This window comes from Anser cygnoides, chromosome 2 (genome assembly GCF_040182565.1).
Source record: "Anser cygnoides isolate HZ-2024a breed goose chromosome 2, Taihu_goose_T2T_genome, whole genome shotgun sequence".
NCBI classification, from domain to species: Eukaryota; Metazoa; Chordata; class Aves; order Anseriformes; family Anatidae; genus Anser; species Anser cygnoides.
In genome coordinates, this window is record NC_089874.1 from 154,883,169 (window position 1) to 154,906,116 (window position 22,948).

A 22,948-nucleotide genomic window follows, 5' to 3' on the forward strand; every position below is an offset into this window, starting at 1 on the left:
TTTTTTAACTTGCAAGCCATCTGTTTCTGCAGAAATATTAAGAGTTTTATTTAACACCCACCCACATAGTATGGATTCAGTAGTGGGCAGGTGAATGAGATCATTAGTCTGAACAAAATAAGTAAGATTCTGCACATCTCTTGCCATGGTCTTCATTTCTCACTTATAATGGGCAGTATTTAATCAAAATACAATGAGTAACTAGTCACATCAGTATTATTAGCCATTGTTTTTGCCACATACGTATTTACTAATATAGTGCACAATATTGGGTAAACATGAAGGTCTATATGGTCCTGGTGTTAAATAATAAAATGTTTTAATCAGAGTTCTGTTTTTTAATGCATATTTGTTACATATGCGTGTTGATTCTAGCCTGGATCAACAGTTTGACAGTGGACAACAGTGTTGCAGTGAATGTTGTAGAACCAAGAGGATGTATGTTAAGGAAGATGAGTATTAATCAGTAGTAACTTGAATGTTATTTTGTCTTATTTCAGCAGAACTGGCCCTCCATCCTCTCCTACAGGAGGAGAGAAAGAAGAAAATCCTGCTCTGCTGGCTGAAAACTGTTTCAGAGAACTGTTGGGGAGAGCCACCTATGGAATTATGAATAATGCTGTCAGACCAGTTTTTGCGTAAGTTGGAAATTCATGGAAGATCTTAAGACATTTTCAAATTTCATCCTCTAATTATGTTACATTAATTCCTTCCTTCTTTTCAACCTTTAGGATTCTGCTCGTTTTTTCCATATTTCTTCAAAACTTTGCCCTTTCTTTAAACTCACCTCCTTGCTGACTCTCTGTTAACTTGAAGATAGATGCGAGTCCCATTCTGCTGATTTCAGAAGTGTAGTGTAATGATTTGGATGGGTTGTTGCCATAGCTGGCATTTCTTTATAGGGGGAAGCTGTTTGTTCCTAAGTATTGATGACTGTCAGTAAGAGAGAAACCAGGTTGCACAAAGGAGTACTGTGCCCAGATTAATAAAGATTTCTACTTTCTTGCATTTTTTTCCAAGACCCATTTTGATATTCTGTGAAGAATGTTTTTAACAGCTTAGTTACCAGAGAACGGCAGATGTGTACACGGTGTGCACATTATACACAAATGCACCTACAAATTTTTGCTGGTATGTTAACGATCAAGTCCAGCATCTTTCTGTTTTGTTCTTGGCATTTTCCCAGTTGTAGCCTTAAAAAAAAAAAAAAAAAGTGTGTTATGGAAAAAAAGCTTCAAACATTAATGTAACTTAAACCTGCATCTTTCACCTCTGCTAGTATCTTCAAAGTAGACATCTCAGCAGAAATCTTTGAAGGAAGCTGTAAGCACAGTGCTGCTACTTTCAGGTCGTGTCTTTTCCTGGTCATGAGGAGGGCTGCCTGGTCCTTCCTGTAGATCTTCAAAATACTCATCTGTTATGGGAATACCTGCTTTTAGGTGGTGTAGTTCTTGCTACAGACTCTAAGGATGTGATTCATACACTGTAAGACTTTCAGGCTACTGAAAGCTATTTTCAAGTTACTACTATTAAGCACAAACATGAATGCAAACTGAATGTAGGGAAGTTCATTTACTAAATGAGGGCAGAAAGCTTTTGTAACTACTTGTTATTCTCCCAAAAGTATTGAATGCGAAGAACCATGGTATTATCCTACTTTCCAAGTGCATCCATTATACCGGTCCAATAAGAGTTTAACTATTGCAAAGTAAAGTATTATAAAGTTTCCATGTTTTCCTGCATTTCAAAATTCCATTCCTCCAGAATACCAGCCCAGCGAGGTGAACCTTTAGGTACTAAGCAGCCTGGATGGACTATCTGGAACTATATTGCAGCTGTTTTCTTACTGCTTTTAACTTCTTCTTAGGGATGTATTCCATAATTTGTCAGGACATGCTGTCCTGGAAAGTCTTTGTCTTTTTTGGTCATTATTTTTCTGTTCAATTTCAGGAAGAATAGCCAAATAAGTACATCTTTTTGTAAGTAACTGCCGTAAAGAATTAGTGTTTTTAAGGAACAAGAGATGTGAAAAATGAAGTTTCCAAGCTCTGCTTTTCCTGAACAAAAACCTAGTGCTGTATCTAATCAGCTTCACTTTGTGAATGAGCAGAACTGATAAAAAGAAAATTTGATATTAGGCCATTGCACTTTTATCTGATTTGAAAAAAAAACAGACTTAATATATTTATATGTGATTAGGAAACAATTTCCTTTAGCAGTTTTCAACAGTTGGACAACTTCTTAAAAAGTGCTGGAAATAAAGATAAGGCCACTTATTATGGTGATAGCAATGAAGATGCAGGTTCAGTTCCTCACCTGAAGGCTTGCTTAATGTGGCACTGAAATATTAGACACGTGTTTTTTCCATCATGAGGCTGAATACATTCTAAGATTGAAGGATTAAAATTAATAGAGTTGAAATCTGAAGTCTCGTGGTGTGGGTTTAGAATGGCCTCTGTTCTCCTTGCCTTTGGCAGAAAATCTCTATTGTTATAATTTTCTCTATGTTTAGTATCTAGTAAATTTCAAAATCTGTTTTTTCATGAAATCTGAGAGGCCTATCTGGCAAACTGCTTCAAAGCACTTTAAAGTTTTCTATTAATAAGATATGAAAAAATGTATTTTATGTCTACAGTCACAAGTTATTTAGACTTACAAGAAATTTAGAATGAATTTTCAATGGTGAGTAGATGAGGCAGCTCCAGAGAGATACAGAAATCTAAGACAAACATCTTCCCAAGTATAACAAGTTACACCCTGTTTACTTCACTGTATTTCCATTCTTGTGCCAAATCATCTGTGCAAGGGTTTTGAATATTATCAAAAGGCTGGTGTTCCGTGCTCATTCAGCAGATCTGATGCATGAGATTTTGTTACATATACCTGTACAGGCTTCAGTTCTGCTTTTTAATCATCAGTATTGATTTATCATTTTCTACTGTAAGGATTGCTTTCATTGGTAATTGTTAATGTGTGTGAATTTAGGATCTGTTAGTTGCTCTCACTTCATAAAATAGTAATTTGCACTAGTGGTTCTGCTGTTGCTTTTCGTTTGGGAACTCTAATAATGCACATTTGCTATATACATGCAGCAGGTCTTAATGGAAGGCAGATTTTGACATTTGTTAATCCAGCATTAAAATGTTTTTCAATTTTACTTAGATATTCTTTATTGAAAGAGCTATGATTGGGGGAAAAATTAGGCAAGATGTGTCTTGATTTTAGCTAAACTAAATGTATCATACTGAAAATGTCATCTGTGGTCTTTTTCAAAACCATAAAACTACATTGAATACACTGCCTGCATTATGACATGTAAAATATATCACCTATGTGAATCTAATATTCCTTTTCTTAGAAGGAAAATTCCAGTACAGAAAGTGTGTTGTCCATTCAGCTATTACATAAAACATTAACTTAGGCTGTCATATTCCCCCTGCTGTCTTCCCATCAGTTCAGCTACATGAAGCAGCTAACGTTTTGCCTTTCTGGAAGAAGAGAACTGTATGTCTTGTTTTGAGAGGGAAGTTGTTTTTAAACAAACAAACAAAACCAACCTTGATTTAAGATGTAGTTGACCATGATCTGTTTGAATTGACCTTTGGGACAGGTAAAGAAGTGCTGTCAGGTGTAAAAGAGAACACATACGAACCTAAAAGATCAAAGGATCAGTTCCAATCAGAAAAATATAGTGGGGAATATGATGTTGTATTTGTTGAGACAACAAGAAAATAGGTTAGCTAAAATATGCAGTCATGTACAAGTAATGATGGACCCTACTGGAACGGTATTAGGGAGAAAAAAGACATGAATAAACATTGTGATCTGCAAAACCTTGAAGGTTAGAAAAAGGTAATTTTGTATGTCTTTCTGACGCCAAGGTAGGATTAAATACACTTGTGTGTTTGGAACGTACACAAGAAAGGTAGCCATCGCCAACGGGTAGTCCAATTTAATAGTTAGTAATGCAAATATGCTATTATCTTGTCAGGCCAGCTTGAAATTTACACCTTTAAAATTATTGGAAATCTTATTGCTATAGGGATTTGTATTAGCGGTATGAAATATGTCAAAAAGGCAGTACATTTTCTTAGCTCTGCAATGGACAGAAAGATAATCTAGGGCATGAGAGGGTGGTTCTGCTTTTGCTGGTTTAATCAGCCTTTAAGGAGACCTGTGTAGGCTGCTGGGTCACTAGGCTTGCAGCAGCTGGCCACTGAGTTAATTGAGACCTCCAGATTCTGAGTAGAGTAAGTTAAAGCATCCTGTCAATCCCTCTGTGTTGAGTGCTTACTTCTTTCACCTGTATGCGTTCAATTTTGTTATTCTGAAGCATCATTAGATATTTATTACGGGCTTTGGCAAAGGTCAAACCAAAAGTGATTCAGTAACTAAGATACCTATTTAGAAACATTGCCGAAATTCAGTTTCTGTAAAAAAGTTTTTGTTGTTGTTGTTTAACTTAAATCATCCTGATGAAAAGGCATCCCTAATTGCTTTTTCCATTCTTCCAAATTTAAAAATGCACTTATTTTTGTCATGCTTTTCCATAGCTCCTTTTTGGAAAAGCCGACACGTCCTACCGATACCTTTCAGCACGGTGCTTAAGCTGTATTTCCTGTCTTTGCTTGTAACTGACAAAGTTTTTAGTCAGTGGTTCTGTTCACATTTAAGTAGAGGCAGGTACTTTTATTGTTCTGATTTTGTTTTGGCATTTCTTGAAGACAGTGTTGTGAGTGAAATGCTTTGGAATTGTATGGGAATATATACACAGAGAATAGTTCTTTTAATTTTTGGTTTCCAAATATGTTATTCTTGAGACCTCTTTGAAAATGAGAATGGCTATTAGGGTCTTTTCTGGATGTAACATTCATCTTTTTGTGACTCCTGATTGAAAAGAAATTCTTTATCTTACTTGAACTTTAAGTTTGTCAAGGTGCAAACCATGTCTTAACCATCTTCTTCAATCTTTTCATATAAATGTGCATGTAATATCATGTCCATTTTTATGCATGCACTTTGAATGCAAATGGTATATTCTGTATAACCTTGGTATGACTAAGATTGCTTAAATTTCTGAAAGCAGATCAGATTTGGTTATGGGAATTTGTGTTACAGCCAGATGTTTTGCTATTAAATATTAAACCTTGAGAACAAATTATTTTCTGAAGTCCCAGATTTCTCACCTAGTTAATAAGTCATTGTTTAGAACCTACATGTAAGGAAATAATCCCTCTGAGGTGAATTTTTAGTAAACCTTAAGGGAAAACATTTAATATTGTACTGGGCTTACACGGCAAGGCTTTGCTAGTGTGGGAGCTGAAGGGTGGCTATAACCTGGAGGAGGCTGTGGCCCATGGAGAGCCCCCTCAGGAGCAGGCCCCGGGCCGGAGCTGCAGCCCATGGAGAGGAGCCCACGCAGGAGCAGCTTCAGAAGAACTGCATCCTGTGGGAAGGGCCCCGTGCTTGAAGCAAGGGCAGAAAATGAGGATGAAGGAGCGGCAGAGCGCTGGGGACTGACCATGATCCACATTTCCCTGTGCTATTTAAGCAGAGGAGGTAGAAAAGGATGGAATGGGGTGGGGAGGGAGGAGAGGAGGGAAACGTGTTTTTAGTTTGCTTTTAGTTCTCACTGCTCAAGTCTGTTATCAGTAGTCTGTAAATTACACTGATCTCCCTTATGCTGTTCCTGTTTTGCTTGTGATGGTGAGCAGTCTCCCTGTCATTATCTCAACTCATAAGCTTCATATTTTCTCCCTGCTGTCTTTTTAAGGAGGGGGAGTGAGAGAGAGGCATGGTGGTGCTTAGCTGCCCATCAGTGTTACACCTCTACAGTTACGTGTGTGGAATGTCATTATTTCAAATCTCTTTTTTTTTTTTTCATAGGCATTTAGACCATCATAAGCTATGGGATCCCAATGAATTTGCTGTTTCCTGCTTCAAAATCATCATGTATTCTATACAGGTAGGGTTTTTTCAGGGTTTGCTTTCCTCACATACACATTTTGAGTACATGGGTTAAATGCTTACTTCACCACAATAATGCTAGATAGTAGATTAAGTCAATGAATCCAGAAAATCCATTTGCATAATTCCTTAATATTAAACTTTTCAAATAATAACCTAATTGCGCTTTGCGATCAGAAATTATTTTACCAGTGGGCAACTGCTGTTGTCTGTTGCAAAGCAATCAAAACCTGACTCTTGGATTGTGTAAAGCACAGACACCCATAAGATAAAGTCATGAAATTCCAGCTTTGTAGAAGAAAGCAGAGTTTACTCAGTGTTTGTATCAACAATGCATTTCTGTAAGATCAGCTAAGTCCTTGAACTGCAGTTAGCTGAATTAAGTAGTATGTCATGCATCCCCTGTTCTTGCAGACACTTCTAGATACCTGAATGCCGTAAGTGTTTATGTGCTGGGCTGCATGGATCTGTGTGGTATCACGTGTTATGGTAGTTTTGTTAGTCCTTATTTAATCATGAATTGAAATTTAAACAAAGTTGTAAGAATGTTGTAGAATAGGAACATGGTGGTGACTATAGCTGAATAGTGTATGAGTTTATTCTTTATTAAAGTCACAGATGAAGCTTTTTTCTCATTTTCTCTTCTTTAATAGGCACAGTATTCCCATCATGTAATACAAGAAATTCTCAGACATCTTGATGTTTGCAAAAGGGATTCACCACGAGTTCGTGCTGGCATTATTCAAGTTCTTTTGGAAGCAGTTGCAATAGCAGCTAAAGGATCAATAGGTAAGTCTTACTAAAATAATGGCATCAGCCAAAAGATAGATTTGAGGGATGGTGTTTGTTTCTGTTTGTTTTCAGACTATTAAAAACATGTATTTTGGAGAAGGCTTTGTGTATATTAGTTTTTTTCCTTCTTTGTGCTGATAAGACTTGCTTGAAATCTTACTCCATTTACAATTAGTCAAATGTACTTGGTCATTTGACTGCTAATGGGTGTATAATCCTTTGCATCGAAAAAAACAGTAGATTTATTTTTACAGCCTTGAGAAAGACAGGAATTTCTTCTTGATAAGAAGTCGCAAAGTCTTGAGGGAACTGCGTGTGTCTACAAGAAGTCAAGATGACTGCTGCTTTGTGATACAGCTGATATGAGAGGACCAGTAACAAAGGAATTGAGAGGACCAGTAACAAAGGAATTGAGAGTAGAATGATCTTGCGGAATTTTACCTTAGTAACTATGAAGCGGCTAAAATAAGGTTGATTACATCGCTTAAGGTAGTATAGTTCCACGAAACTAGAGTATTTTTTAAGATCTGTACACACGTGTACTTCTCTGCTGTTGTTTTTCTCCGGTCTTGTGCTGAAACATTATTGCTTTAGTTCATTAGCTTGTGTCTGAGTTAGACCCACAAGTACAAGACCCACTTACACACAGAAATGAAACTTGTGAAGGCTTTTATCATATTATGAGAAGAGCTCGTTATTTGATCCAATAAATGGAACTGGATTTTAATAACAGGTTTTAAATAACTGAAATTCAGGGGCAAGCTCATACAGTTTAACCCATTGTTGACTCAATTTCAGCAGCCACATACTGTTTCTCTGTAGAATTTGTGGGGTGATTTGACTCCAACCAACAGTGAAACACCTACACAGCCAGTTGCTCACATCCCTCTCCCCCAGGACAGGGAGAAAATAGCAGAAAGGTGAGAAGTCTGATAGATCAAGATAGTAACGGTTTATAGGTGAAGCAAAAACTGCATGCACAGGCAAAGCAAAGGAATTTATTCATTATTTCCCATCTGCAGGCAGATGTTTAGCAAGTCTCTGGAAGCAGGGCCTTAGCATGCATAACGTAAGTTATGTGGGAAGACAGCTAGCATACCAGCAAATGTCACTCCCGTTCCTTCTTCTCTCCTTGAGCTTTTCTGGCTGAACTTGACATCGTATGGTGTGTAATACCCATACCAAAGGGGTAACTTTGGTCAGTTTGTGTTAGCTGTCTGGGTTGTGTCTCTCAGTTTTTTGCATACCCCCAGCCTACTCACTGTTGAGACAGAGTGGGAAAAAGAAAAAGCCTTGATGCTGTGGAAGCACCGTTCACCAGTAGCCAAAACACTGGTGTGTTATAGACACTGTTTGAGTCAGAAATCCAAAGCACGGCACCACATGGGCTGCTATGAAGAAAGTTAACTCCATTCCAGCCAGACACCATACAGCTTGATAGTAATGGATTGTGCACATACACCTGATTGCATTTCCCAATTATGAAGTAATTTCTAAAATATCAGGGTGTAGGCATACTTCAAAAGTTTAGGCTGTATCCTTCAAACAGTGAATTTCACTTGTTCTTTCCTGATTGATCTGATTTCTCTTGAAAAAGCCTCAAAAGGCTAATTTTCATTTTCTGAAGGCATCTTTCCCTTGATGAGTGCAATCGTTGTGTGTTGTTTCCAGGTCCAGCAGTTCTGGAGGTTTTTAATACCTTACTGAAGCACTTGCGCATCAGTGTTGACTTTGAGTTGGGCGATAGGCGCAGTTCAGCAGGAAGTGCCTCTTTCAGCACAGCCTCCAAGGAGAGTGATGAGAGGATTGTCCAGAATGCTATTATTCAAACAATTGGTGAGTAATGAGGGTATCACAGGCTCACTTTTTAAGTTCTTCCTCCCACCCTTTTCTCCACGAGGAAGTACTAAAACAGAGCTTGAATTGAAAAGGAATAAAGGTGAGTGGTACCTCTCTACTTGCGTCTAAGTCACAGGCTCACTTTACAGAATAGGCTTCTGAAAGACTGTCCTTATAATTGTTAACTGAGCAGGCATCCAGGAAGCTCAAAGAAAATTAAAATGCTGGTGGACATGCAGTAAATGCGTTAGTTACGTTATTATATATCCATTGAAATATAGACATCATTCTGTACCTTTGGTACAGCACTAATACTAGTCTGTTCATGAAAATAATCTGGCAAGTTGTATGAAGTAATGCAGTTTTGTAGGTACTACTTGAAAGCTTGTAGAAACCAGTGTTAAAACACAGCAAGAGTGACACCCAGTGGCCAGTTGTGTTACCATGACTTAACTGTAGTACTTGTATCCTAGAACCATGGAATGCCTTAGGTTGGGGAAAAAACCCTTTTATGCGCAATGCTCAAAATGATAGCAACAGTGTCTGTAAATGACTTCATAAAAATAGGCTCCCTCATTTTTTTCAGATTTTTCTCTCTGTTTAATGATATATATTGCAGTGTATTTATGATGTTTGCTTGCAGTGCCCTTTGCATTCCTCCTTGTTCTTTAAGTATCTTAAATTCTATTCCCTAGGCTGTATCTTTGCTCATTCCTTCCAGCTTTCTGGAGCAGTAGCAAATATGTAGTAGACTGTTTCTCACTATTACAATAAAATTCCAAGGTAGTTTTTTTAAAAAAATAAAATTATAGTGTCTTTCTAATTCTATCACAGTTGCATTTACACTATTGCATAGTGGTAGTCTTAAGTAAAATAGTTATAAACCTGTGAGATCTGTTAGCAAACCCATACTATTTAATGGTGTCATAAGAACAGACTGAAGTAGTAACACTGTGTTCCACAAGAAACATTTACAATTCCCCACTAGTTACAGGTAAGGGTTGCCACGTGTTTAACTTTTCAGTGATATATTTAAGAGTATGAGATTAGAAAATATTAAAATTCAAAGAAGAAAGTGTCATGAAAAAACACTGTATGCCATTAAGTAGAAATGAACATGCGAATATTCTGCCCTAAAACAAATCATAGTTAATTTCAAAAGATAGACCCAGATAGAATAAACATTTTATTCACCTATTTTGACTTTGTAAATGAATTCCTTGTATAAATAAGTTTTATCTTTTAAAGAAGTCCTGTATTTCTTTTTTTGGTCTGTGAATTCATCCTTTTTTTTTTTTTTTTTTAAGGATTTTTTGGAAGCAATCTCCCAGACTACCAGAGATCAGAGATTATGATGTTCATTATGGGAAAAGTACCTGTTTTTGGGTCAACTTCACAGTCACTGGATACAAGTCACCTTGGGTTTGTATGAATTCCTATATTTTTGAATTTCTAATTAAAAACGTAAATTTTAGAATGCTGAATAAGAAGTAGGAGAAAAAAGAAAAATTAAATGCAAATTCTCACTCACTAGGTCTATATTAAATGCCATAGAGAAACAAAACAAGCATAGCATCATCAACATGTCTTCAGGCATATCACCAAGAGAAAATACTTGATTGAAATGCAACTTATTTTGCACTAAAATATTTTTGATCTCCGTATCTCTGCAAATATTGCTGAAATTACCTACTTAATGGCCTGTCAGTTCCATAACTTCTTAAATGTGTGTTCTCTGAATGAGGGAAATTGACTACATTTTTTCAAATAGCTGTGTAATTTACGCACAGGTTTTGCTTTCTTTTCACTCTGTATAAACTGATTTCAGATTAAGAAATTGTAGAAATTACAGTGAATTTGTTTCATTTTAGATTTACCTTTTTTGTTAAGAAATAGGAAAAAGCTACAGGTGGGCAGACTCCTGTAATAAATAGCTGCCATACTAAGAAATAATACTTTATTTTTTTTTCTGTAGCTTTAATGTTAATGTTTAAAGCTTCTTTTCCTTAATATGAGGAAAGTAACTGAAAGGGTTACCTCTGTTCTGGCCAAGTATGCGTGGATACTTTGTACCACATATCCTTTTCTAGCAGTCTGATCCCCCTACTAGCTTAAAGTCACTGTCATTCTTCTGTTTTCTTGGTAGCTTTTCATATACTTTAAAAAAAAAAAAAATACTGTGGCCCTGCAGTATGGGTGGTAGTGCTCCATAGAAGACAGGAATCTGGCCGTGCCAGGCAGTTAACATGGAGGGCATTTGAAATACGGATCGTTTTAGAATTTTGTACTTGGACTGTCAGTTGCAGGGGTAGAGTCTTTTAGCTTTACATTTTTTCTTGATGGGACTCTCTGTAAACATGGGACTGAGCAGTATGGTGTGTATGTGTCATTCTGAAGAAAGGCTTTCTGACTGATGATAGTCTTGCGTTACTTACCTGGAAATTTGTTTTCTGCTACACAAAACATTTGAGTAATACTGCAAGTGGATATAGCCAGGGTTATAGCCAGTGGAAATGGAAGTTTCTACTGTTACGCAGGGGCCAACTTTTTACTGCTAGAGGCTTGCGCTTCCCTTACACTGGTGGACAAAGGGGTTTGCAGATCAAGAGTCTATATCTTTTTTACTTTCTTTAAAGACTGCCTTTGAATAGAGCACTTTATTCCAATTACACTTTTATTTTGTAAGATCTTGCAAGGGCAGCACAACGTGGCTATAATACTGATAGTTATTTAACTTCTTTTAGTACTAACAGATGGAAAACAAGAAGAGATGAAGAACAGGTTAACTGGTGTTTTGCGTGGCTTCCTGTGGTTCCTTTCATGTTTTTTTTCCTGCTGATTTTGCAGATTACTTTTTTTCAGACTCAGAGTTTTGGAGGGAAAATGGTTCTGGTTTCTTAATAGCCTCAATTACATTTTAAGTCTGAAAACATTCTGAGCACTGATGCCTATGAAAATAAAGTCAAGCATGTACCGATTGAGCACTGCAGGTACACAGAGATTTTAAAATGGAACATGAAGATCTGGGTCTGGTTCACGTATATCATTTACTATTGTTTCAATTGTGTACGTGTGTTTGTTATTTAAGGTTTGCTCTAAGTGTCCCATTCAAAAATGCCTAGTTGCTGCACCTCATTTGGAGATATTTTCCTCTTACTTGTGGCCATCCTGCGTCCCTTCCAAGACTACTGTATTCAGTTCTCGAAAAAGCAGTTGCTAGAATGATGTTGTAGATGAGTAGAATAATATTTTGAAGCTATGCAAAGAACTGATTTTCAACTTTTTTTCCCAATTGTAGGGATTTGGGAACTAGGAGGATTCAAATCATGTTATTGAGGTCTTTACTTATGGTAAGCCTTCTGTATTCAGTATGAGCATACAGTATTTTATTTTCTGTGTATATTTATACATATAAGTACAGTATTTCAAATTTGCCTTATGAAATTTAACATATGTTTGTATTAAATAGATCTGTAGTTCTACTGAGAAAAATTGTGACAGCATTTTCCCAACATGGGTTAGAAGCAGATCAGGAAATATGCCTCCATCTCTTAGAGCGCTTTAGTGAGTATCAGTTACAATTGGATCTGCAGATCCAAAAGAATATCACAAAGTAGGTTGAGCTGACTTCTTCTGCTAGCAACATCAAAGTGAAATCACTTTTGTCTATGGCATTATAAAGGCTGTAATTAGTGAAATGACTAATATTTTTAAAAGTGTGGGAATGGATGCCTATCTCCAAGGATTTAAAGCCTCAGGCACCATTGTTCTTTCCTTCCTAGTATTTCCCAAATTTCTTGTAAGCTACAATTAAATGTTTTATCATAATTACATTTTTCAAATGTAAACCTTCAAAGAGTATTTCTGAAAATTGCCAGTGTCTTCTTTGAAGCATTTTATTGTGAAGGACTGAAATAAAGAGAAACACCTCCTAGTTTAAAGACACAATTTATCTGTAGTTCCAATGCAGGTTTTATGCAAGTATGTACTGGGAGGGGTTCATTCACTAGTTCTTTTTACAGCATTAATGATGAACAACATACAGAGACGTTATTTAATTCACAAAGAGTTAAGCACAGATAAATTCTGTCCATTGTGTTAGATTGCATTATCTTAGAGATCCAGGACTGTAGACCTCTTTTTAAAGATTCTGTCTGAAAAATTGTTTAGAATGTACGTGTCAGGAACTTCCCAAATGCCAATTTTAACCCCTAATACTGGCACTTGTGGTCTTGGCAGTAATGTTGATAGGTACATATTGCATTGGTTTGGAAAAAAAAAAAAAAAAAGAGAGAAATGACAGTAATATAATAAAGTTGACGATAAAATAAGTTACTTACACACTTTTTTTTTGTCTTCATAATATGAATGTCGTGATTTTCTTGGTTTATTCAGTAAAAACAAGGTATGTCCTGATAGTAAGATTCAGAAGTAGGTAGTATATTAGGCTCTTGCTTGTAGAATCCTGGCCTATTTTGTTACAGAAGCTGAAAACTGCTTAGTGACTGAGGTAGGGGAAATAGTATGAAGAACCGTTTCATTACTAAAACCGTAGAATGCCTTCCTGGAAAATAAGTTTCTATCCCTGCATCACCATGAAATTTGTGCGTGGTGTTAAGCAAATCAGTTAAACAGTTCTTTGTAGGTCAGAATATGAAATCCTAGACTCCCTCTTGCAGAAAAGCTGAGCAATCACAGTTGTGATTTAAAGGTAGAAAACATATTAGAAAGGACCTCATAGGGTCATTTTGCATGCTGTCTTCATTTAAGATAGAATCAGCTATGTTTAAACTGTTCCTGACAATATTTATCTAACCAGTCTAAAAAATTCTATTCAAGTCAGTGAGAGCTGTTGTAATTGTTTGGGATGCAACATAGCCTGTAAGTAGGCTGTGGGGGATCCAAATTTTGCATATGGAAGGATTTGAACACTTTGGTTGATGAATTTTGTTTCAAATCTTCTAGGGTACAGAAGTAAAATCCCATCGCTGCACAAAGATGTGGAAGTAAATGTTTTGATGCTTAATGAATTACTCTGACATTGATAAATATTGTCAAAAAACAGTGGAAGGAATTTGTGTTCAAAGCAAAGTTTTTTTATTTCAGTATATAAGGTGTGGACTGCACACATCTTAAGTAACTAGAAGTTGCTGAATCCTGCCTGTTCTGCGTACTGAACTGAGCACTGTGCATCATCTGTTATGTACACAAAAGTAATACTTCATAACATAATGAGTCTCGTCTTGCATACACACAGACAAACACCTTAGTGTTGCAAAGGCAATTCAAATCTGGCACTTCATGAAATATATGCACTTTTATTTGCAGCATTACTGTTTGTAAACTTAGCAATTTTCCATAAAAAAAAAATAATAAATTTGATCAGATTCCTTCCTGTGGCAGGGATAATGCCCTCCTGCTCCTTTGCCAACCAATTTCCTACCTATTCAGTTCTGCTGTAGGAATAGTGCTTGCACACATTTGCATGTAAAAGCAGTAATAGTATAGAATGTACGCAATGAAGATATAATTATTATGCAAAGTCTTAAACATATGATTGTTTTTATTATAATTAATTTTTGGATTATTTTGTACCCCTCATTCTCAACAGCTTATGCTTGGCTGTTTCTCAGTCCTGGTTTGGTTTTGAGACTACTTTTTTTTAACATCTACTTCAAGAGATAGAAGCCATTTAAACATTTCTGACTGCTATAAATGTACAACTGATTAATATATAATTAGTTATATTAAAGTTAACTAACTCTTCATTGTATATCTGCAAATCTTGTTTTAGAGAAAAATAATCAAATGAGGCAAGCCAGCATTAGCATTGGGTTAAAAATTACCACTGTAGCAGATTTCCAAGAAAATGCTTTTTCCTTGGTTCCTTTTTTTGCAATAAAGTAGTATCCATAAATGTTTAAGATATACATATAGGCTTGATTTCTCTCTGTCTCTCTCAAACTGTTACCTTCATTTTATGCCCTGCAAATTTTCATTCTGGTTATTTCTTATAAATTTGATAAATAGTTACTTTATTTTTGCTTTGTAAGTGTTGACAGAGTAGGGATCCTGAGAAATATCACTTTAAAACAGATGAGGGAGTTCATTTGAACAAGAGTATTAAAATCCTTCCAAATCTGTAGCGAGGTTAGGAATCTTCAGAACTAATACAGTACTTCCAATTGAATCCACCTCTCAGATGCCAGTCAAAGCCTGCTAAAATGTGAGTGACAGCTGTGAGTAACACTCACAGTGCAATAATGACACATACTAATACTCAACTTCAATCATGAATAGGTAACTTCAGGATACAAAGCAACAACAATAACAAATGCACTTCCTGCCCCGTTTCTGGACCCATTGTTGTCTCCTTCACTCATGGAGGACTCTGAGCTGAGGCAGCTGGTCTTGGAAATTCTGCATAATCTCATTGATCGGCATGACAACAGAGCAAAACTCAGAGGGATACGGTAATTCTTCTGTTTGCCATGGTTCTACTTTAATTGAAGTTCTACTTTAGTATCTGAGTGATGAGTAATTTTGTTTTTAAAATATTTTTCCAAATACAAAATGTTAATGTACTGTTTTGATAAATGCACAGTGCTCTGTATCATTTATTAATGCAAAGAATTTTACAGGTAAACAAAGCGTGATACATTAAAAGACCACTCCAATATCTGAAAGTTTAATTGACTTTGTAACTGATTATCTGCTTCGTGGAGGACAGACTATGGTATTTTATATAGAGGAAAAAATATCTGTGGTTGTCATAATTATGTTTATGGTTCTGCCTCTTCAACTGAAATCTGAATATCATTGTTAAACATAAATATAATTAAAATGGAAATTGCTTCAAGATTTGTTTGAATAGTTCATTTATTTCATGTCCTCTTCCCCTTTCAACTTTTTTTTTTCCTGAAACGGTATCTTGGTTTCCTTTGTAGAATAATACCAGATGTTTCTGATCTAAAGATAAAACGAGACAAAATTTCAAGGCAGGACGTCAGCTTCATGAAAAAGGTAATAGAGCAAAGTTAACTTTTCCATCTAGAAAGAAGATGAAGTAACTGAACCAGTATCTTTGCTTTTCTTCAACTGTTTTTTGCAGCATGCTGCATATATCAGTATCAAGTGATTTTAATTCTAATTAGTGTCTTGAATGTTGAGGACTTGTAGGTACTTCAGAGATGGTTCCGTGGAATTAAATTTTTATTTATCTCTTTGGTGGAAATCCTTGCATGTGTGAAATTAGAGAAGTGTATATCTAAACTATGGTTCTGAAAACATTCCTCTATAGTTAGATCCCTGTGCTGCATTTCCTTTATCCTTAGTAAGGTCTTTTTATACAGATTCAATTATCAATTCTTAAGTTAAAACTCAATTAAAATATAAACTCAATTAACAATAGTAGTCTTTCAGTTTTACAGATTTTCTTTGTATTTTTACTTTTTAATTAAGAGGTCTTCTTTAAAAGCCTTGGTAAAACGTCTTGTGTCTTACATCTGAAGTAACGTTAACTTTGAAGAAAAATTGAACCTCCTTACAAGGTACTTTTTTTTACAGGACATTGTGCCAATTGACTTCTGTATATGTTTGGTTCTAAAGAAAAACATATTTTGTTAGTTGATATTTAGGTTACAATTACTTCTTTATACTAAGCACTTTACTTTCTACCATGTATTTACTTATTAATGTGCTCTGTCATTCCTGAATGTAGCTCATCTGTGTGGGTATATTTGTAAACAAAAAATACAGATTCCTGAAGTGAGTGGAAGCAGGCCTTAGAAACGTTTATCACTGTCACCTGCCTGAGATGATACTGTTTTCTCACAGCTATCCTTTGCTGCATTGCTTTTGTTTTCTATTAGCTGTGGAACAAAAGATGCATGTCTTCAGAGTATAGACTCTGAAGTAAATAATTTTTTAATATTAAGTAAATCTTTGTTAAATATTCTAGTTAGAAGAATTGGAAGAATTGGTATTTAATTTGTCCAGAGGCAAAAATACTATGGATATATAAAATTATGCAAAGTAGTTGTGCTGCTTTCAAGTAGGTTTGCAAGGTACACGTTCTTGCTAGGTTAGTACAGTTGTTATTCCTTGCAGTATATTTGCCCCTGTTCTGAATAATGTCGGAAAAAGACACATACAAAGAATACTCCAACATTGGCAATTAGTAGTAATGCATCTTTTTGAAAAATGAATTATATTGGAATTCGTCAATACAATACCTTGGATTTACATCAAACATTTTCGATAAGCTGCATATACTGATTTTGCTAGCATACAAATTTTAATTGCCAGACTAAGTATTTGACAGTTAGTCAAGTTAGTTGATAGTTGAGCATTAATCAATGTTTTTATCTTGAAAAAGAGGGCAGGAGAGGAAAATAGACTCTAATCAGGTTAAGAATAGATTATATGGTCTTCTAAAAATGTTTTAACCCTGTGGAATGACATCACTTAATAATTATCTGTGATACTGTTTTAGGTGCGTATCATAAACCTGATTTTACATACCCGGTTTACATCTGTAGTCTATTCATACCAGATTTTTTGTGTAGTCAAAGGAGAAAGATGAAGCACCTTCAGAAGCCCATTAAGACCTGAATGACCATCTAGGCTTGTTTGAGCTTAAGTGGGGATCCCACAGCAATTGTGTATCAAACTTAGGGATTTCAGTAACTAAATTCAGGTGGAATTAAACCAGACATAGGCACAAAGCTCTTTTAATCTCAGTCTACATTCTCAAAGCCAGGAGACTTTCTTTCTGTCATTTAAAGATTCTAACAATAGCCATTGTCTTATTAGGGAAATGTCAAGCTTCTGGCATTTTGTAATCTTCAAAAAATATACTACATAGACTAGAAAAGTCCACATTATACATTTATTTTCATATAACTATCTTTCTTTGCCAATGAATGAATTATTTCATTACTTTTATTTTCCAAATATACTGTCCGTTATAGACCTAACCTTAGCTTTGTTTGTTTCATCATTTTGTGCTCTGGTAATAGCTCCATGTTTCCCTCCTTTGAGTGAAATCTTCCTTCTTGAAGAGACAATGTTAAAAAAATAACTTGCCCTCCTCCTTCTGAAGCTGAATTATTACTTTCAGAGATAAAACATCTTCAGATCAGTCTTCAGATCTTGAAAATCAGTCTTCAGATCTTGAAAATTATCTATGTCACCTGAAATAGACCTGTATCCTCTACAGATTAAGAATGCTGGAGTGATCTTAAGCAGTGTCTTGAATACAAAACCTTTTTCTTAACCTGCCTGTCTCTATTTTCATTTATTTTTGTTGTTGAAATAACAGTTTTTTTACAAAAATTTGGTTAAGCACAGTGCTAGGAGGAAATCAAAGTCACTTTTGTATTTGAGGGTCTTTTATTAGATAACCTCTGTTCTTCGCCAGAGCTCCATATGTGCAGTGGTAAGTGAGCCTTGTCCACCTTCTCAACCCCCTTCTAGAAGAATTTTTTTTTTAGTTTGCTATTCAAGAAGACCTGCTTAATGCACAACTTTGGTGTCTACACTAGAGAACATGGATAACCCTTGCAGTTACTTGAATATGCTTGAGGATGTTTCAAGATCTACTTTTTATGTTCTCTTTTTCATATACAGGCTTTTTTCTTTTTTTTCTGAATATTTCAGTGAGAAATGCATGTCAATGTCTGACACAGTATGGTATTCATATGCAGTTCTCTGCATTATCTTGCCCATCTGTACACTTCTACAGAAAGTAGAACAGTACTGTGTTTTGAAATAAGCTGCTGTCTTTATAGTAAACTAGTGGTCTTAGTAGTTTTCATGTACTTGTTTGTGTGTGTGTTTTACCTATTTTTATTTTTTTCTAATTCTGTATCCCAAGTGATCTGTTATCAGAGTAAATTTTTCTAATTCTGTATCCCATGTGATCTGTCATCTCCTTCTTGGAGAAGGGAATTGGGCTGGAGGACATTTAGATATCATTTCTAACCCAAATTATTCTGAGATTTTAATATTTGTTTTCACTTTCTTTGTCTTTCATAGCATGGTCAGCAGTTGTACAGACACATCTACTTAGGCTGTAAAGAAGAAGACAATGTCCAAAAGAATTTTGAGCTGCTGTATACATCTCTAGCTCTTACCACAATTGAACTGGCCAATGAAGAAGTGGTTATTGACCTCATTCGATTAGCTATTGCTCTGCAGGTATGAGTCTGAACCAGTGCTGGGTTCACTGACTAAATTTATATTTGTGAATGTAGATGTGAATAGTTTTCTTTGCCTGTTGATACTCAGATTGGAAATCATATCATTCAGTCCTAATATGATCAATTCATTGAGCAAGTATACTTTATACATAACGTTTATTAACGTGGAAGCTTCAGCTAATCAGATTTATTAAAAAAGTCCACAACATGTTCTCTTCATCAAACTTAGCAGATGCAGAAATGTGTTGAAACGTTCCCTGCAACCACTGTTATATTCATTTACAGATTGAGAATCTGTTTTTATAACCTCGTATATGTCCTCACCTTGGAAGAAAGCTCTTGGTTAATTGACTGGAAACTTACGTCAAAGCAGGCTAGTTAATCTTACCTATACTAAAACTATATCAGTGTTGAGAGGCTTTACTCTTTAACATTTCTTTTATAGTATCAAACACTTTTTCATTCTTGCACCCAGTCTTCAGTGAAACTGTTAAAAAATAGCTTTATCTATTTATCTAAAATCAAAGCATTGCAAAAAATATTCTGTGTGCCATGAAAATTTGATAAGATTGCATACTGTGTTCTCAGTTCATTCTCTGTCACTAGCCTTATTCTCTTATGTGCACCTGCATTGTGAAACTTCTGAAATGCAGAGTGCATCCTTAGTTTTAAAATGTCACTGAACCCGATCCTCACTTGATGAAAATGATGACAGGAGTTTGACTAGAGCAAAAATAATACCATCTGGAAAACTGTAGAAATGCTAATAAGCATTAAATAATTCCCTTTATGCTATTGTATCCGTGACTCACAAGGATGATTTCTATTTTTAAGATACTGTTCCTAATTTTCCTGATCAGCAGGTAGTCCTTCTGGAAGTTGCACAGAGATACAGGTCATTATTGTACCGTATTCTTTCTCAGAAACAGAAGTTTGAGTTCAGTAGATTTATTTCTATTCATAGCGGTTAAATCCTTCAGGATCTGAGACTAGGATTGTGAGGTGAAAGGTGTTAAGTGCCAAGTAATACCAGATAGTCATCGTAAGTCAGCTAGTGCTACTACTACTAATGACTTCCATGCTTTTGGGACAGCCTGTTAACTTTGGAGGATGTAATGCTGTCCTTTATATTTCAGGACATTGCCATCATCAATGAGGATAATCTACCAATGTTTAATCGTTGTGGTGTCATGGCATTGGTTGCAGCATATCTAAACTTCCTTAGTCAGATGATTGCAGTCCCTGCCTTCTGTCAGCATGTCAGCAAGGTAACACGTAATTAAGTAACCAAAGTCATTTAGTGTAGTAAACATCCTATTGGATAAGGAAATATATTCTTTCAAGTAATTGCTTGTGTTCTTGATCTCTGTATTTTTATTCACCAACATTGTTCTTTGCCTTATGTCATCTTACCATCTTCATCTTGCTTGCTGAATCTTAAACTTATGCACAGAATTCTTCTCTCACCATATAGCATTTTTGTTTATGCTACCATATATAACGAGCTAAACTGCCATCTGGTATAAGACTTTACAGCTTCACTGGCTTTGATAAAACAGTACTGATGTAAACATGACCATGAGAACCTGATTTTTTGTCTAAAAGGGTGAGTGCCACAATACTTTCCCTGGTTAAGAGAAGTTCTAAAGGCCTCATTTTTGATGAGGTAAATATTAGTGAGGGACCGATAATCTGCTGCAGTAAACCTATTTAATCAGCTTAGTCATTGGATATGTTAGGTGTGGAACTACTCCATTCATACTATTTGTCTTGACTTTTTTCAGGTCATTGAAACTAGAAGTCTGGAAGCACCTTATTTTCTGCCAGAAACAATTTTCAAAGACAAATGCAAGTAAGTAGATATAGAATATAAATTAATGAACAGTAAACCACCTCTTTACTATTAGAAATTGCACATCATTGAAATGTGTATGTGAAAAATATCGTGTTAAATAGTGTTCAGGATAAGCAGAAAAAAACAGTCATTAGAAGACTATATGAAAAAAGAGTCTGATTTTTAGACTTCTTTTATTGTGGTCAGAAATATTTACACCAAGCACCATATGATGCAGGTATAAGTATTAACTTAGCAAAACGAATTTCCACAGAATTGCAGAATGTTTGAGGTCGGAAGGGACCTTTGCAGGTCACCTGGTCCAAACCCTGCTCAAGCAGGGCCACCTAGAGCAGACTGCCCAGGACTATATCTAGGTGGCTTTTGAGCATCTCCAAGGATGGAGACAATGCAACCTTTCTGGGCAGCCTGTGTCAAGTCACAGTAAAGAAGTGTTCCCTTAGGTTCAGATGGAACCTCCTGTGTTCAGTTTGTGCCCAGTGCCAGGACAAGAGGGACCACTGAAAACAGCCTGGTTCTCTTTGCTCTTCAGGTTCTCTCTCTCCCTTCAGGTATTTATATGTATTAAGATCCTCCCTGCACCTTCTCTAGGCTGAAGAGTCCCAGCTGTCTCAGTCGTTTCTCATAGGAGGGGTGCTCTAGTTCCTTAATAATCTTCTTTGGAGGCTCTCCAGTCTGTTTTGTACTTGGGAACACAGCACTGGACACTCCAGATGTGGCTTTACCTGTGCTCAATAGAGGGGAAGGATCCACCACCCCTGACCTGCTGTCAGAATTCCTCCTAATGCAGCCCAAGATACCATTAGCTTTTTTTAGGGCAAGGGCACATTGCTGGCAAATGGCAAATACTATTACTCTGCAGTTCTCTCTATTTAACAGAGACCATATTCTCTCAAAATGTAGCACAGTACAGGAACTTGTTTCATGTAACCAAGAATTGCTAACGTAATTTAAAATATTGCAGAGAGATTCATTTCACGCGTTACAGGGTATATATTCATTCGTAAATAATTGAGCACATTTTATTTCTGTCAAATCATCACTGTTGACCCTTTCTGGTTGCTTGCAGACAATGGAAAAATATTTTACTTAATGAACAAATCTCTATTGGTAGATAATAACTTCAAATATATATTTTAACAGTCTTCCAATATCGTTAGAGAAGCATGAAAAAAATTTATTTTTCCTGACAAACAAGATTGCAGAATCATTAGGCGGCAGTGGATACAGTGTGGAAAGATTGTCAGTTCCTTATGTACCCCAGGTAACAGGTAAGTGGTGATAAGTGGCAAAACAGCTAAGTACCAGTTACTAGGAATGCTTTCTTAATGTGTTGTCTGTCAGCACATCAAATAAATGTAGTGTGACTGCTTGGCAGCAGTTTGATCATGGTATAATTGTGTTTTCCTGAGATTCTTTTTTTCTCATGAGCCTCTCTGTTAGTGCGAAGATATTTCAACTTTGTGTCCTTTTTACATTTTTTCATTAAATTCAGGAGGAGAAGCACAAAGTACTTGAGCCCACTTCAACTCTTAAATTGTTTTGCTTTCAAAACAATACCTATAATAATGCTGGTGATTATTTCTGTATTAACTTGAGATAGCAGGTGAGGAAGGACTATATGAGTCAGCATTCTTGATCCTTTTTATGCAGTCACTAAATGGAACAGAAGCCATCCTTTTGCCATCTGGCCTTCTGCTGACTTGAGCGCTTGACCTTAGTCAAGTTCTCAATGAGCAGATGTTATTTTAATCAAGAATGCGATGATTGTCTCCATTGCTAACTTAGTGTCGGGTAACACAATGAAAAGTATGCCTGAGGAAGATTAGTGCTAGTTTGTGCTTCCTACCCAAGATGTGAGAATAGTGCATAAGCAACTACATAGTATTTGACATTCTTGGTTTTCTGCTTTTAATATCTTTTTTCAAAATCCTGTTGAGGAACATATGGAAAAATTGTCTGAATTGTGTTTAACTATAATGGGGCTATTCCAGTCTGAAGCATGTTTTTTTTTTTTGTTTTTTTTTTTTTGCAAAATAAAAGTACCTAGCAAGAAAATGATTCCTATATTCTGTAGATTAAACATAGAAAGAAACCTGGTATATATGGACAGTGAATATTAGATCATGCTTACAGAATGGTTCAACTACATTCAAAGACGACGACACGTTTGCTGAATCTTTTGGGATAGATGGGAAGGGAATGAGAACAACTGATGTGGTTTTGCCCCAAGTATTAGCAAGCAAACTAGCGATACATTTAGAGAGACAGCAGAAATGTCTGTTTTCTCTCC

The 22,948-nt window shown here is 35.9% G+C and overlaps 1 protein-coding gene across 5 annotated transcripts in view; it reads left to right on the plus strand.

Moving 5' to 3' along the window:
• Positions 1 to 22,948, plus strand: part of EFR3A (EFR3 homolog A) — an 83,145-nt gene that overhangs the window by 46,199 nt on the left and 13,998 nt on the right. For 4 of the 5 annotated variants that reach the window (XM_048049828.2, XM_048049825.2, XM_066990754.1 and 1 more), the window contains 12 exons: positions 501 to 638; positions 5,887 to 5,965; positions 6,621 to 6,756; positions 8,431 to 8,595; positions 9,906 to 10,020; positions 11,897 to 11,948; positions 14,899 to 15,071; positions 15,546 to 15,621; positions 18,637 to 18,798; positions 19,937 to 20,068; positions 20,585 to 20,652; positions 21,799 to 21,926. In XM_048049828.2, the coding sequence (XP_047905785.1) occupies positions 501 to 638; positions 5,887 to 5,965; positions 6,621 to 6,756; positions 8,431 to 8,595; positions 9,906 to 10,020; positions 11,897 to 11,948; positions 14,899 to 15,071; positions 15,546 to 15,621; positions 18,637 to 18,798; positions 19,937 to 20,068; positions 20,585 to 20,652; positions 21,799 to 21,926 (1,424 nt within the window). The remainder of the gene's footprint in view (positions 1 to 500; positions 639 to 5,886; positions 5,966 to 6,620; positions 6,757 to 8,430; positions 8,596 to 9,905; positions 10,021 to 11,896; positions 11,949 to 14,898; positions 15,072 to 15,545; positions 15,622 to 18,636; positions 18,799 to 19,936; positions 20,069 to 20,584; positions 20,653 to 21,798; positions 21,927 to 22,948) is intronic. The other variant, XM_048049812.2, reaches the window with a different exon arrangement.